The sequence below is a fragment of the Euleptes europaea genome, chromosome 3 (assembly GCF_029931775.1).
Source record: "Euleptes europaea isolate rEulEur1 chromosome 3, rEulEur1.hap1, whole genome shotgun sequence".
NCBI classification, from domain to species: domain Eukaryota; kingdom Metazoa; phylum Chordata; class Lepidosauria; order Squamata; family Sphaerodactylidae; genus Euleptes; species Euleptes europaea.
In genome coordinates, this window is record NC_079314.1 from 77,237,986 (window position 1) to 77,254,179 (window position 16,194).

Genomic DNA, 16,194 nt, shown 5'->3' on the forward strand with positions numbered 1-16,194 from the left:
AAAAGCTGCCAGAGAGGAAAGCTGCCTGAGAAACAGGGCAGAGAAGGTTCACACCACTGGGGCGCCCGGGGAAGCTGTGGAGATGCAGCAGAGCAAAAGAGAAAGCCCACACCGCTACCAAGCAGCTGAGCAGTGATAGAGCAGGCTGGCTGGAGACTGAGATAGGAACAGGAGGGGGCAGGAAAAGCCTCACAACAGCACTTCCACTTAAACTGTGATGTCATCGTGTAGATGACGCTGGTCGTCATCCCGCAACCTGCCTCCCTAAATCTCCCGCTGATTTCGAGGAGGGGCCTGGCAGCCCTAATTGAAGCGAATTTGTGAGTGAGCATAACATGGGAGACTATACAAACATTTGCTTTTTGCAGAAGCTTTTGTGTGGCTTAATTTACATATATTCATTAGAAAGCGGCATAACTTAAACTGAAGAGGTTTTGATCCTAGAATCAAAACTATACCTCAGATGACAGAGGCCTGACATCACCTGCCCCTGTCAGGCACCATGAAGCATGAGCCAGGAGACCTGTGGAACAGGCACTGCTCCCAGTTGCACTGAAGAAAATGGAAGAAGGAAATTGCAAGGTGGAACATTTATACAACAGTTCAGAGTACAGCTGGCCCTGGAAATCACCTGACACTATCTTGAGCCACTGTCTGATTCAAAACTCTCAGATATACTGTGGCACTCCTGCAGTTTGAGCAACACATTGCCTAAGGGTGTCATGAGATTAGTGCTATGAGATTACCAAACTTCTGCCAGCATAAAACTGTTGCTTACATGTCTGCTTTAAACCCTTGGGCCTGAGTGCCTGAATGCTTTGGTGTGCATTGTGCTAAAGATGTGACAGGTGCTTGTCAGCATTCAATACATCCATTTTATAGATGCAGATGTAAGACTGAAATAGTTTGATATGCCCAAGAACAACCAAACTAGAATGAGCTTCTTTTGTTCTGCAGTTTCCCTTCTAATGTGCAGGTTGTTGATCTGCATATGTGGTGGACCAGATGTCAAGACAGATTGATTTCATCCCAGTACCCATTGGTATAATGTTGTTTTGGCTGGTAATGAAAAACTTCCTTTACTTACAACAGATTTCCCTTCTTGGTGGTTTCAGGGTTCTACAGTCTAGACTGTTGGAGAAGTGCTTCTTCTTGGACACAGGTAGGGTCATGAGTTTTTTCTGACTTCAGTAGGAAAGGCGTCTTCTCTGCTTTCCTGATCAAGCCCTTGCTGAAACCAACTCAGGTGAACAAGAAAATATAACTGACCCGGTAACTAATAAAACATCTGAGTAATGAATGCAGGAAACTAATACTCAGAACAAGACCAAGGATGAGAAAAAGGACATTCCCTCTGGACTTAAAACTGTTTAGGCTTGCAGCAAGTGTGCATACCCTCCCATGGAAGTCACCTGTAGTCTCTGGTTAAGACAGTTCAGTAGTTTATGTACCTTCAAGTAAGGGAAGGGAGACAGCAGCACCCTGGAACTACTGGAGGAAAAAACTGGGGCTCAAAATTGGACTCCCAACCCAATCTTTACCAAACTTGGGAGGTTCGTGTAAGGAGAATCACCAACAGCTATGCTGCAAATTTAGTGCCTCCATCTTTAAAAACCGCCCCCAAACCCTACAAAGATTCCCCACAGGCCTCAATGGAGCTGTGCTCTTTAATATTTAAAGAGCTGCCAAACCTGCTACCGGGTGCGAATCAGTTGGCAGCAAGTTTGGCAGCACTTTAAAGTTTAAGGAACTTTAAGGTGCCTTTTGACCACCGCTGAAAAAGCCGAAATAAGCCCCCCCCCCCCCAATGACTTTTTGGCTTCAGCTTATTTGGCTCCAGTCAAATGGCGCCTCCCCCCCCCCAGCTGAACCCCCCTCCCAAAAAAAGCTGAAAAGGCTTTTTCGGTTCAGCTTATCTGAATGCATGCCCCTAAGTCATCACAACATTTCTCTACCCATCCCTGCTCTACATTTATTGGCTGTCTCAAGTCAGTAAGATGACATCATGTTTGCGTTTCATTATTGCAAGCTTCACAATTTGCTCTACCAAGGCTGGCAGATGCTGTCTTTGAGTGAGCATTGCGTTTCCCTCAACTTTCAGTCCTGGGGGACTTTAACGTCCATGCAGATGTGGCATTGTCTGGTGCTGTGTTAGACTCCATGGCAGCCTCTCCCAGATTGTACTGGGCTCCACACATGAAGCAGGCCACACCCTGGATTTGATTTTCTGTGCAGGTGCCAAGATCTCTCCACCCATTTTAATGCAAACAACGTACTGGAGGCTCTGTTGCCATCATCTGGTCCTTTTTTGGACCTCTTCTGCCCACTGTCATTGTCAGATGTTGACAGGATCCTGGCTGCTGTGAAGGTGACAACTTGCTCCTTGGATCCCTGCCCATCATGGCTCGTGAAAGCCAGCCAGGATGTGAGAGGAGGCTCCCTGAGGGAGATGATTAATTTGTCTCTTGCTCAGGGGGGGTTTCCCTGGTTCCTTGAAGGAGGCTGTAGTTAACCCTCTATTGAAAAAGCCTTCTTTAGACAAAAAGGGACTAGCCAATTACCGTCAGTAGCCACTTTACCATTTCTGGGAAAGGCAATTGACAGAGTGGTCACTGAACAGTTCCAGATTTTCCTGGATGAGACGTCAGCACTCAGTCCATTCCAGTCCAGTCTCAGGCCTGGGTTTGGGACTCAGACAGCCTTTGTAGCCCTCATTGATGACCTCTGGCTTTAATTTGACAGGGGCAGCCCAGTGCTGCGGAAATTATTAGCTCTATAAGCAGCATTTGACACAGTTGATCATTCTACTCTCGTCAGCCACCTAGCTTCACTGGGGGTGCATGGCACTGCCTTATCTTGGTTTGCCTTGCTCCTCCAATGACACAGTCAGAGGGTAGTATTGGAGACCAAAGGGCAACCAGGCAGCCTCAAAATGATTTTGAAGTCATACAGGTTTGGGATCAAATTTTCAAATCAGGCAATATTGTAATTGATACTCTACCATAGGAATTCTTTAAATTATTATCCTGCTCAATAAGATGAGATAGAGATATTTACTATCTCAAATACAAATATCTACAAAATCAGAGATGCATAAGCAAAGAATCCAGACCAACATGAATGAGAACTGTCAAAGCTCTTCTCGCGACCTGAGTTCAATCCCGACGGAAGTTGGTTTCAGGTAGCCGGCTCAAGGTTGACTCAGCCTTCCATCCTTCCGAGGTCGGTGAGAAGAGTACCCAGCTTGCTGGGGGTAAAGGGAAGATGACTGGGGAAGGCACTGGCAAACCACCCCATAAACAAAGTCTGCCTAGTAAACATTGTGATGTGATGTCATCCCATGGGTCATTAATGACCCGGTGCTTTTACCTTTTTCAAGTAAACATGATATTCCAAACCCTTCATCATTCAGGAACCCTCTTCTGCGGCTTTTCCAGTTCTACTAGTTTCTTTTGGAGATGACAGGGGGAGTGATTTGATTGTACACAGCATTGCAAACATTGTATAAATCTGTAAATTGTAGAGAATTATACACTGCCATTATGATATGGTCTTTTTAAAATTTCCAATGCTTTCCCTAACAATTCCTAACATGGAATTTGCCCTTTACACTGCTGCTTCACACTGAGTTGTTGCTTTCATTAAACTGTCAACCATGACCTCAGGAACTCTTCTCCTGTCAGCCACCACAGGATTCTATGCTTTCCAAATTATGTCTAACATTTGACTGAAAATCATTGTGCAGCTACTTACCTAGACATAGTGGAGAGGCAGTCTTGCCTTTGGCAAACAACAAAGATCGCCTCATGTATGACACAGGCAGTCCCCATGGATTCATGGCATCTCCCCTGGCTCTTTCCATAGGGGACCAAAGGGACATCTCTATGACTGTGCTGAGCACTTGCGTAACTTATCTGCTCAGGGATAAGGAGAGAGGAAAGAGTGTCATTCAAAGTTTCTTGCCACCCAAATGTCTGAGTAGTGTAATCAAGTGAAGCAGTTGGATGCATGTGGTTTAAAAGTTGTGTCCACATGGTCATGTGCAAGCCACTCATAGTCGCATAGTAAGTATGGCTTGAATTGCAAGATGGACATATATGCAGGAACAATTGCATGCACGCTTTGACAGATGGTGAGAGAAGCAAAGATCTATTCCATACAAATCCACAGCATGCTGATCCCACCTTCTGGCTTGGACACGAAGACTCCCTAGCAGAGCACACTTTGAGAGGCAAGTAAGGCACCATCTCAGAGATGCCAGAGATACAGTTTCAGACGTGACAGGCCCAGACGGTCCCTTGTCACCACTACAGGTGGAAGCTGGGGCTCTTCCCTCTGGCTGTATTCCCTAGAAGTTCAGGCCACAGTCCTGCTTTATACCCCTGGGTCGGGATTTGGGTCGCAGGAACGGCCTGTTTGTTTTGAAAGCAGAGAGATGTTGGCAGATATCACCATCCCAGCCTATGTCATATACCTCCGCCGGAGTTCTATACTTAGCCCCGAAGGGGGGAGGGAAAGGGGATTTTCATTCTAAGCCCCTAGTATTTGGCCTGAGACCAACCGCCCCCGTTTCACAAGCGCTCGACTGCACATAATTCCCATGTGCCGAGTGTTGTCATTCCTCTCCCCCCCTTCTTAAAGGATCTTGAAACTTGGGGGGTGTGTGTGTGTGTTTTTTTGGGGGGGGCTGTCTTTTCCTTTCTTTCCCCTTTTCTGACTCGGGGGGTGGGGGTGGGGGGGTGATCCTGGCGGGCCAGCGCCCAGGAGGAGACTGGTTGGCCGGCCCGGCGGCGGGTGATGCGCGGCGACAGCTCGGAGCGGGGTAGGGTTTCAGCGGCGACGCTATATAAAGCCGTGGGGGCCCCTGATGTCAGCGCGCTAATTAAATTCCGCCGGCGGGCCGCGTCCCCGCGGGGGCTTCTCGGGGGAGCCCCTGGCCCACCTCCCGGAGGGCGGCCAGAGGCGGCGGGCCGGCGCGCCATGATGGACCTGTTCGAGGCGGGCTCGTACTTCTTCTTGCTGGACGGGGAGGCGGGCGGCCTGCAGGCGCTGGACGGGGCCGGGGGCTCGCCGCTGTACCCGGGCAGCGAGGGCCCGCCGTCGCCCTCCTCCTGCTGCCCCGAGCCGCCGGGCCCGGCGGCGGCGGCGGGCGGCGGCGGCGGGGAGAGCAGCGGCGGCGAGGAGGAGCAGCAGCAGCACGTGCTGGCGCCGGCGGGCCTGCAGGCGGCCCGCTGCCCGGGCCGCTGCCTGGCGTGGGCCTGCCCGACGTGCAAGCGCCAAGCGGCGCCCGGAGACCGGCGCAAGGCGGCCACGCTGCGCGAGCGGCGGCGCCTGAAGAAGATCAACGAGGCCTTCGAGGCGCTCAAGCGGCGGACGGTGGCCAACCCCAGCCAGCGCCTGCCCAAGGTGGAGATCCTGCGCGGCGCCATCGGCTACATCGAGCGCCTCCAGCAGCTGCTGCGCCGCCTCGACCAGCACGACCAGGGCCGCCCGCTGCTCCGGCCCGACGACGACGACGACGCCGCCTTCGCGCCCCGGACGCCCGACGTGAGCGAGCCCCCCCCCCCGCGCTGCCTTGGCCGCGGCCCTTCGCGGCGGGGAAAGGGGGGTGGGGCGGGGTGGGGTGGGGCGGGGCCGGCCACCCCTCCCTCTCTCCCTCCCTCCTCCTCAAGCCCCCCCTCTCCTTCTCGCCTTCCTTCTCCAGATGCCCCCTCCCGACTTCCGGAGCACCTGCGGCGCCGACTGGCCCAGCGGCTCGGAGCATTCCAGGGCGCGGCCCCTCGGCCCCAAGGAAGGTAACGCTGCCGGGGGGGGTCTGGGCTGGGCTGGACGGGGGGGAGCGAGGGCAGATCGGCCCCAGATCGGCCTCTGCTGCAGCCCCGAGGGTGCCCTCCCGCGCCCTCGACCGTCGCGGCGCGCAGATCCCGGGGAAGGGACGGCGGAGCGCCTCGCCTTTTCCCAGGCTGGGCTCGGCCTCCCGGCCGGAGCGCCGTCGATGCCGAGCCCAGCCGGATAAAAGGCGAGGCGCTCCGCCGTCGGGAGCCGTCGACAACCCCTCCCCCTCGTCGGCTCCGGAACGCCCCCGCGGAAGAAACGGGGCTGCCTCCGTCGGGAGCCGTCGGGGTCCTTTCGAGGCTCGCTTCTCGGCCGCCAAGAGCAAGGGGCTGCGGATCCCTCAGGCAGGGCTGAGCGTCGACGCCCAATCTCCGACGCTGCCTGCTGGATCCGCAGCCCCTTGCTCTTGGCGGCCGAGAAGCGAGCCCCAAAACGACCCCGACGGCTCCCGACGGAGGCAGCCCCGTTTCTTCCGCGGGGGCGTTCCGGAGCCGACGAGGGGGAGGGGTCGTCGCCTGAGCTGCTCGCGGGATCGCGGCCCGAGGGACATTCCCACCCTCGAGCTTTGCTCTCTTGGAAGTGGCTCCGGTGGTTGGACGGCACTTAACTACCGAGGAGCAGATGAAAACACGAGTTCTTAAAGGCGGAAAGAACAAGCTTGATGCCGGCATAAGCTCCTGAGAGCTTTGACTTAAAGCACGTTGATAAATTAAACGTTTCAATAAGTGTATGCATATGGTAGAAAAGAGCAAGAGTCCAGTAGCACCTTAAAGATTAGCAACGTTTCTGGCAGGGTGTTGGAGCTTTCCTGGCCGCAGGATCCAGATTCAGGAACAGATCCAGATCCTCCAGATCCATGTGGTTAGTCTGCAAGGTTCCAACCGGCCTCCTGTTTGATTCTGCTGCTACAGACTTCCACGGAGACCCACCCGGAATGATCCAGCAGGGTCCTGGCCCCGATTCCAAACCCAGTGTCGGAAACTCAGCGGGAGAGCCTTGCCATGCTGGGGGGGGGGTGTTTTAGGATCGCAACCACTTGGTCCCTGCGACATGAAAATAAACCAAGCGACATGGGGAGGGCGCTTGCGGCCAGATCAGCCGGAGGGGGGTCAGGTAGACGGCGTGGGCAGTTGCTCGGCTCTGCTTTGTGGGCGCCCTCCACGGGTGCCTCTCTTCCCATTCCCTCCCCCTTTTGTTCGATCCCGAATTTATTAAGACGATCTCTCTCTCTCTCCCCCGTTATGAATCCAGGAGCGCCCCTCGTCGACTCTTCCGCTTCCAGCAGCCTTCGTTGCCTCTCCTCCATCGTGGACAGCATCTCCTCGGAAGACCGCAAAGTCCCCAACGGGGAGGAAGTGGTGGAGAAGTAGCGCCCCGGGGGTGTTTTTGGAAACCGGCCACTCAAGGCGGGCACTGGCCGCCCTTTCGACGAAAGGGCGAAATTAATTAAATCTTCTGGCAATCCTAGAGGGGGGGAGGAGTGGGCCCCAAATGCCCAAGGCATCTCCTTGCAAGGAAAGTTTGCCCTCGGCTAAGGGCACAGACCAGCTTCCCTTTCTGCCCTCCCCCCTTCCAATGTCAGAGGCTTTTTCTTGGAACCTCCTGCTGCCTCGACCACCCACTCTTCTTCCTTCAGAATTAATATATGGCCCCGTGAGGATCTTCTTTGTACAATAAGATATACAGAAAAGTTCATTCCTGTTTGAATGAAGTTCAAGGTCACTTTTTATTATTTAAAAAAAATCCCCAGGGTTGTGTTTTGTGTGTGTGTGTGTGATTTTTTTTGTATATAATTTTAGTACCTTTCCTCCCCCTTTTTTAAAAAAAGCAAGATAAATATGTGTTTAACATGTGACTTGTGAGCTTGTACATAAAGCCAGACAAAGTGTGGAAGGCTGTAAAATAAATGTTTAAAATCCCAGTTTGTGAGTAAAGGGTTGAAGATGTGTATATAAAGGTTGTTGAAAAGTTTTTCCTACTTCGGAGTGATGAAACTAATGAATCTGAAAGGGGGGAGATTTCTCTTTGCCAGGGGTACAGGATCGGACCTCTTTTTCGGAACAAAGCCATTAATTGCAGTCAAAGCAGTCTCTGCTCTTCCCCAGGGACTGACAGGAAGAAGGTCCTTTGCAGGCTGGAACTGGGAGGTTAATGGAGCAGTGGGCAGTAAGTGGTTCGAAGAAGTCAGGGTGGCAGCACTGACCTGAGCAGCCTGGGCCTCGAGGCTCTGACAGAAGCTTGGCGACTCTCTGGGGGGGAGGCCCCTGACCGGAAAAGGTTAAGTGGCCTAAAGGGCGCCAAAGCGAGGCACTTCTTCTGAGCGGGCTAAAGAAAACAACCCGCTGCCGAGGCCAGATCGGCCAGGGCGGGAACTTGACAAGGCGCCCCTGAGCTGTTTATAATCTGGGGACAAGGCGACCACCAAGGAACCGCCACACCTCCCCGCCCCAATGCTTAACGCCTGAGAGCGAACTTCCGAACCCCTCTCCGGCCCCAAGCCCGCTGGTGGGTGTCCACTGAAAACAATCCTTCCGTTCTTTGGAGGGTTGCAGTCCTACGCCCCCAGTTCCCCTGCGGGGCAATGGCTTCTGCCTTCTGTCACCCTGGAGTCCAGCGGCGCTGGAGACTGACGACCAGCAGAAGGTCTCCTGCCTCAGAGCTCACTTCCTCGCACGCCTGTTTATCCCCAAGTCCAGTGCATTCAGGGAGGGAAAGGAGGTGTTACAGAGAAAGGCCAGATTAGAACTGGACCCAGACAACGTTGTCAAGCCAAACCACCCTGATTCACATTTTCACCCGCCTTTCCTCCAAGAAATTCAGGGCGCCTAACAATAACAACCCCTGGGTTAAGTTAGGCCAACAGGGAGTGGTTACACGAAGATCTGGCAGGCAAACTTAACGGATCAGAGGGAAATTTGAACCCTAGTGGTCTCCCCATGTTACTCCGGCCCTCTAACCACTACAACCCACTGCTTCTACTACTGGTTTGATACAAACATATACCACAAGAAGATAATTGTCCATTATTTTTGTAAGAAACCTTTGGGCAATCTTAATTAAGAAACAAAGCTATGTTGATTATGTATTATTAAATTTATTTGTAGTTCACCTTTCTCTCTGAGATTCAAGGCATAAACGGAGCCATCTGGCAGCATAAGGCAACCATAGAACAATGCAATGAACAATGTTGTAACCAGCAGGAACTAAAGGGTTTTAGCCCAGCAGGGCTGGGGGTGAGGCTAACGGGACAGGGAGAGTCTGTTTGCCGGGAAGCTGTGGGCAACTTGGGGGTTTTATTGCCTTGTACAAGGCCCCCATTTTTCAAGCTGAACCCCGGTTTCTGTGGTGTCCAGTTTGTTCCTTTAAGCAAGAGAATTTCATTGAAGGACTCTGGCATTTGTTGGACCAGAAAAATTGGACGCTTCACAACAAAGTTATATCAAGCTATATAACTAGTTACTTACCTGAATTCACGATCTGCTTTGCAAGCATCTGTTCTCTGTTACACCTGAGCATTTAGTTATACAAATCTTAGTGTATGTTGGAGAGTGCTGACTTAAATAATTTTATTAACTTACATAGCCTTGCAAGTTATGTGCCTAATTTAGCTCCATAGAACTCACAGAGGCAGAGGTTATATTGCAAAGTTCTAGCTCTCAAAGCAATATAATTGTTTGCTCTTAGAATATTATCTCCGTATTCCTACTCCTACATTCTGTTTACAATGTTCCAGACAACCTTTCAAGTAATGTGGGTGCATTTCATATATACATTGTTCTACACACATTGTTTACACATTTATTTGTAAGTGTAGGCAAAGAAAATCCTGCTATACAATCTTGCAATTTTTTTCTACAAAGCTTTTGGCAACTGTGCAGGAACAGAATATGTATGGTCACCAACTTTCCCACTGATATTTGTAGTTTTGGAAAGATTAAAAACGTGAACATTTTTTTAAAACAAAGAGTAAATCGCGTAAAACTTGACTGGCATTAAACAGAGTTGCTTTTTCCTGGCAGAAGGCTTGGGAGCCGGGAGCTCGAAAGCTCAGCATTTCTGCAGCCTGGAAGGAAAACATCCCGTTGGATATTTTAGCCCCACCAAATGGTGCTGGGTTCCCCCCCCTCCCCTCAGCCTTTGTCCTCTGCGGCAAAGCAGAGTAACGTGAGAAATGGTTTGGAGCTTGGAGGGGCTTCCTCATTAAAGGAAGGCAACCCGGCCTCTCCCCCAGCCCAAGAGTGGTCGCGACCCCGGGGGCTCCGGCCCGGTCCGCGGGGTGCCTTCGATCCCAATGTTTGCGTTTGATATCAATAATGATCATCTTGCTGGAAGGCTGCAGCCCAAGCCAACAGGCTCGGGCGGGAGGAGAGCGGCTCCAAGATCAGCCGGATCGGACTCCCCTCCCTCCCCCCCCCCCCCGGCAGCGTTCAAAGCGATCCGGTCCAGCACTAATTGAAAGTGATTTCCCTCTTGGGTTTGTTGAAAGAGAAGCCATCACCTGCACAGCTAACCGGAGAAGCCCTTGCTTGTTTTTCTTGGCAGCGCAGCCGGGCAGCCGGGGGGCCTCCCGCGTCCGCTGCTGCCGCCGCCGGCTCCCTCGCGGCTTAGGACTCCCGGTGCTAGGCGCTGTCTTCGGAAAGGCCGGCTCTGGAGGACCCGCGGGGCTCTTGGCGCGTCCAGGGAATCTCTGGGAGCAGGGCTTCTGCCGGCAGCCGGCTCAGTGGAGACTAATCGACGGCCGTTAATAACTGGCATAGGCAGCGCTTTGAGATCCGCTTTCCAGCCCCCCCCCCCACAGCTGCCAGCTGCAAGGGCCAAGAAAGAAGAGAAAGCAGCCTCCTCCCCTCCCCCAGGCCTGGACCCGGACCTCGCTGCATTCCCCACCGCCTTTTATTATATTTTATTTGGGAGCCAAACTTTGTCCGAAAGGGGCTTTGGATGGATGGATGGATGGATGGATGGATGGATGGATGGATGGATGGATGGACGGACGGGTGGGTGGGTGGGTGGAAATTTCTTCACTCGACATCTTCTTAGCACGACCCCGCTGCAATGTCAAACGGACACTTGCCCCCCAACCGGCTGCTGCTGATCTTCGCTGCGCTTTCTCGCACATGCACCGGCGCACAACATTAAATCACGGCTGCCAAATCTTATTTCCCACAAGTCGAAGGAAGTCAAGTCGAATTCTGGCCCCGAAATAGAGGCCTCAGTAAGGCATTCGGATTGTGCGCCCACCCACCCCCCAGCTTCGGAATATCTCGAATTCCAGACGTCATAAAAGCACACACACACACCCCGTGTGAATCTCTCCCCTTACTTGTCATTTCTCGAATAGGAGCCAGTCCGCGATCCCTGCTCCGGATCTGTGGGGCTTGCCGGCTGGCATGTATTGTTTGTTGAAGGGACATGTGCCGAATGCCCTTCTAGCTGTCCTTGTTGGTTGCTGAAGCTTTCAGAAAGGACCCGTGGGTGGGAAGTTTTCATCCCAGGATCGGGCCCATTTCTTAAGGTGCCTTAAGGTTCACCTAGTGGCATCCACCAAGGGTTTGTGTTTTGTGGTCTGCAGGGATATACAGTGTCTAATTTCTAAATAAGCAAGTGCTGTAGCTCAAATCTACCTAGGAACTCACCACAGTTTCGACCTAGAAGCTCTACATACTGATGTGTGTTTGTGCCTATGCCGGGGCAACCAAGCAGTCATACCTGTTGATATGGTGGAGGGAAGGCCACACCTCACTCTTTCCTGGAATTAGAAATATACAAACTCACTGTTAGAGGAGGCAGCAGTTGGGTTGGTTGGGGAAAAGTCCCCAGTGAGGCTGAAGTTCTGCCTCTGCCAGGCAGGCCTTTGGCAGGACCTCATCCTGGCAACCTAGTGAGATTGTGGCTTTTTAGTTTTAACAATTAAACGGTACCCTTCATCTTTAAACATGTGACGTTCATAATGATCAAGTATGACCCAACCCCAAAGCCTTACTGGGTCTAAGCACCAAACTTTTGCAAATGTATTAGAAACATAGAACCACGGAGCTGGAAGGGACCTCCAGGGCCATCTGCTCCAATCTCCAGCCCAAGGCAGGAAATTCACAACTACACTCCCCCACTGCCTTATGCCCAGAGGAAGGCAAAACAAAACAACAACAACAACAACAAACAAAACCTCCAGGATCCCTGGCCACTCTGACTTGGAAGAAAATTCCTTCCTGGCCCCAACGTGGCCATCAGCACTACCCTGGGGCATGTAAAAAAAGGGCCACCAGAGCCCAGTATTGGCTCATTCCTGCCCTCCCTCTCATGGTCTGCCTAAGTTCAAAGAAGGCAAGAGTCCAGTAGCACCTTAAAGACTAACAAAACTATTTTCTGGTAGGGTATGAGCTTTCGTGAGCCACAGCTCACTTCTTCAGATACCCTACCAGAAAAGCTCATACCCTACCAGAAAATATTTTTGTTAGTCTTTAAGGTGCTACTGGACTCTTGCCCTTTTTGACTACTGCAAACAGACTAACACGGCTACCCACTGTGAATTAAGTTCAAAGAATCAGCCTTGTTGTCAGATGGCCAACTAGCCTCTGCTTAAAAACCTTCAAAGGAGAGCCCACCTCCTCACGAGGAAGCCTGTTCCACCGAGGAAGCTCTTTGTCAGGAAGTTCTTCCTAAGGTTTAGCCAACAACTCTTTTGATTTAATTTCAACCCGTTGGTTCTGGTCTGACCTTCTGGGGCAACAAAAAACAACTCGGCACCATCCTCTATATGACAGCCCTTCAAATACTTGAAGATGGCTATCATATCACCTCTCAGTCGTCTCCTCTCCAGGCTAAACATACCCAGCCCCTTCAACCTTTCCTCATTGGACTTGATCTCCAGACCCCTCATCATCTTCGTTGCCCTCCTTTGGACACGTTCTAGCTTGTCAACATCCTACTTAAACTGCGGTGCCCAAAACTGAACCCAGTACTCCAAGTGAGGTCTAGCCAGAGCAGACGGAAGTGATACCATCATTCTCTGGTCCAAGGGTTGCCCAGTTTGGCAGAAGCACTTTAGACTGAAACTGTTCCTTTGCTCTCTGAACTGTTCTCTTTTATTCCATAGGAATTCCATAGATTAGACCCAGACTGGGTTTGCCAGCGAGACTCTCAAATCCGGTGCTTAAAAGAGAACCAGGCCCCCTTCTTCACGCTGAAAACCTGAATTAAAACCAGGATCCATGGAGCACCTCAAATCAGAGTCTCCCCTGCCAGTTTCTCTATGATACTGGGGGGTGGGGTGCATTTGTGCTGCGTGAGTCTCAAGTGGTTGCTCACCTCTCAAAAGCACATCTGCGCCAGGGACTGAGAGATTAATAAAGGTGCGACTGGAAAAAGCCTGTTTGACCACAAGCACAGGGCCCAAGCACATGTCTATGGAGCCCCTAGAAATTATAACCCTGCCCTGGATCCTGTCCCAAGAGTCATGGAAGACCAAGCAAATTTATATTATCTCTGAATACTCCCCCTGGACCCCGGAGATCTTGAATGTGTACCAATCCCCCACACCACACACAGACACAAACACACATTTGGGCCTTAGGCTGCACAATGGGAAATCCCTGATCTCTGGGCCAGGGCCATTTCCGTACCGATTTTCTGCCCAGGGGTCAATGCTGTGGGGAACAGGGGCGTGTTCCTGCTGCCCAGGGCCCTGGCGTGCCTCCTGGGGTTTCCGCCACTGTCCTGCCATCTTTCTCCAAACTGATTTGCTCTAAAGTTGTGGGAAATATGCAGGTGAAGCCTGGGCGGCTGCTATGTGGGAAGGGGCCACACCAGCAATAGGGAAACGCGTGTGGAAACTTAGCTCCTGGGAATCTGGCTAGCCCAAGGGTTCTGCGGTAGGGCAGGGCTCCTGTGCTTGAGTCTGGTTTTCCAAAGGGGGGAGAGGGGGGAGGGCAACCCATCCGAGAGCCGGGCAGCGGCACCCGGGGATGCTCCGGCTGCACTCTCTTGCGGAGCGCGGAGCTGTTCGGGTCGCCCTTCCTTGCTCGCCTTTGGTTCCCCCTGGGTACCGCTTGGAGATGCTTCCTACGCTTGCCTTGGGAACTGCATCCCGGGGGAGCTTCCCGCGGCTCCCGGTGGGCCAGACTGTGGGGCCGTCGACCTCGGTCACTTTTGGGTCCCCGGAGAAAGCAGGTCACCGAGTGGAGACCGGCCCCCAAGTCCTGCTTGGCTGGGGGCGGGAGGGGGGCTTTGCCCTGGCTGGGAGGCATCCCTTTCCCGGCCCCAGGCTGCTTTTGATCCCGGCCCGGCCGATGGCTTCTGCAGCTGGGCCCGCGGAGGCCTCCCCAGGCCGGGCCCAGGACTGCGGGTGTTGACATAGGTGCACTCTTGCCTCGGCCGGAGACTGGTGGAGGGAGGGCTGGCGGGGGGGCGGGGGCGGAGAGAGGGTCAGGGGACTCCCTGAAGCTCCCACCCCCAAGACCGAATGGGAAAGCAAAACGAAAAGGTATCTGGTGGCAGCTTCACGCCTGACACGTTTCATGTGGCCTGCGCTTTTGTGGCTTGCAGCCCACTAGAGGCATGAAGTATGGACTCAGCTGGAAGATATATAGACAGAAATACAAGTGCGAACGCATATAGATAGATGTAAGGGGGGGATGTAATCCATGGGCTCAAAGTGTGAGTTTCCTGACATTTCTAGGCAATGCTCAGATGTATGTAAGATAAGCACTGCCACCATCCATGATAGCCCCAAAGGAATGACACCGAGCCTAGCTAAGCTATAGTATGAAAAGATCCATTGTCCGGACTGAGGCCTAACTGACCCACTCCAAACCTTTTAGCTAACTTGACATGTGTGTTCACATAGCTGTACAATGTTTCTGTGTATATCTGTCTGTAAGAGTTAAAATTTTCACTGTTGCTCTTCACTTTTTTTTTAATCTGCTCTTTCACCTACATAAGTGTCAGACTTCTCTCCATTGGTCACTTCTGAGGTGTGTCACCTGGGATCTCAGCTGTTGCAGAATCCAGTAGTTGTAACTGAATAGAAATCGAACCCTACCTTTGTTTTGTTACACTACCTACAAACATATATATTCTGCATGCTTGGCATGCAGAAGGTCGCAGGTTCAATCCCCAGCATCTCCAGTTAAAGGGACTAGGCAAGTAGGTGATGTGAAAGACCTCTGCCTGAGACCCTGGAGAGCCGCTGCCAGTCTGAGTAGGCAATACTGACTTTGATGGACCAAGGGTCTGATTCAGTATAAGGCAGCTTCATGTGTTCAATATCTGAACATTTATTATAGGGAATAAAAATCTTGCTTTCTTTCCTTTGTTGTCCCATTTCTATGGCTAGTGAACATCCTCCTAAGCTGTAGCATGTAGGTGCTGCTCAGATCCAGGCATTCCTGTGAGGAGCTTGGCAAGGATATCGAGCAGTCCTGCAACACCAGGCGTTAAAACCAGGAGCACGCTTGGCCCTTGCCTTCCCATTGATTTGAGTGCTGTCAAGAGGTTTCTTTCTTTCACAATTGAGGAGGACCAGCATGTTATCTGATTTGGAAACCATTTGCCCAGTCAAACCTAGAAGTGTGGCTGTGCTTAATTTCTAATTTAAGAGGTGCTTGGGAATGAAGCCAGCCTGGAATTTCCTGTGCCATGTACTAGACACTATGGGTGGGTGGGAGCGCACCAAATTACGCAATGGTGTGAGAATGGCATTCTGCCCATTCTCTCAGATCCTCTTGGCTTTAGCATGTCACATTGGGTAAGCAAAGCTATAAGAATATAAGAACATAAGAAAGGCCATGCTGGATCAGACCAATGTCCATCAAGTCCAGCAGTCTGTTCACACAGTGGCCAACCAGGTGCCTCTAGGAAGACCACAAACAAGATGGCTGCAGCAGCATTGTCCTGCCTGCATTCCAAAGCACCTAATACAACAGACATGGTCCTCTGATCCTGGACAGAATAAGTATGCATCATGACTAGTATCATTTTGACTAGTAGCCATGAATAGCCCTCTCCTCCATGAACATGTCCACTCCCCTCTTCAAGCCTTCCACATTGGCAGCCATCACCTCATCCTAGGGCAGGGAGTTCCACCATTGAACTATTCGTTGTGTGAAGAAATACTTCGTTTTATCTGTTTTGAATCTCTCTCCAGCTTCAGCAAATGACCCCAGGTTCTAGTATTATAAGAGAGGGAGAAATACTTCTCCCTGTCCACTCTCTCCATACCATGCATAATTTTATAGCACTCTATCATGTCTCCCCTTAAACGCCTTCTTTCCAAACTAAACAACCCTAATTCTATGCTAGAGTTAAAGGTAGTGAGCAATCTCAGAAACTCGCCAGAGCTCTAGGCTTTTATTCTTTACCTCT

General features: G+C 51.8%; 1 protein-coding gene across 1 annotated transcript; it reads left to right on the top strand.

Moving 5' to 3' along the window:
- Positions 1–4,980: 4,980 nt before the first annotated feature.
- On the top strand, positions 4,981–7,205 carry MYF6 (myogenic factor 6). Its single transcript, XM_056847046.1, has 3 exons — positions 4,981–5,547; positions 5,705–5,795; positions 7,087–7,205. Exons 1-3 carry the CDS (start codon positions 4,981–4,983, stop codon positions 7,203–7,205), a joined length of 777 nt encoding a protein of 258 aa, XP_056703024.1.
- The last annotated feature ends 8,989 nt before the right edge of the window (positions 7,206–16,194 follow it).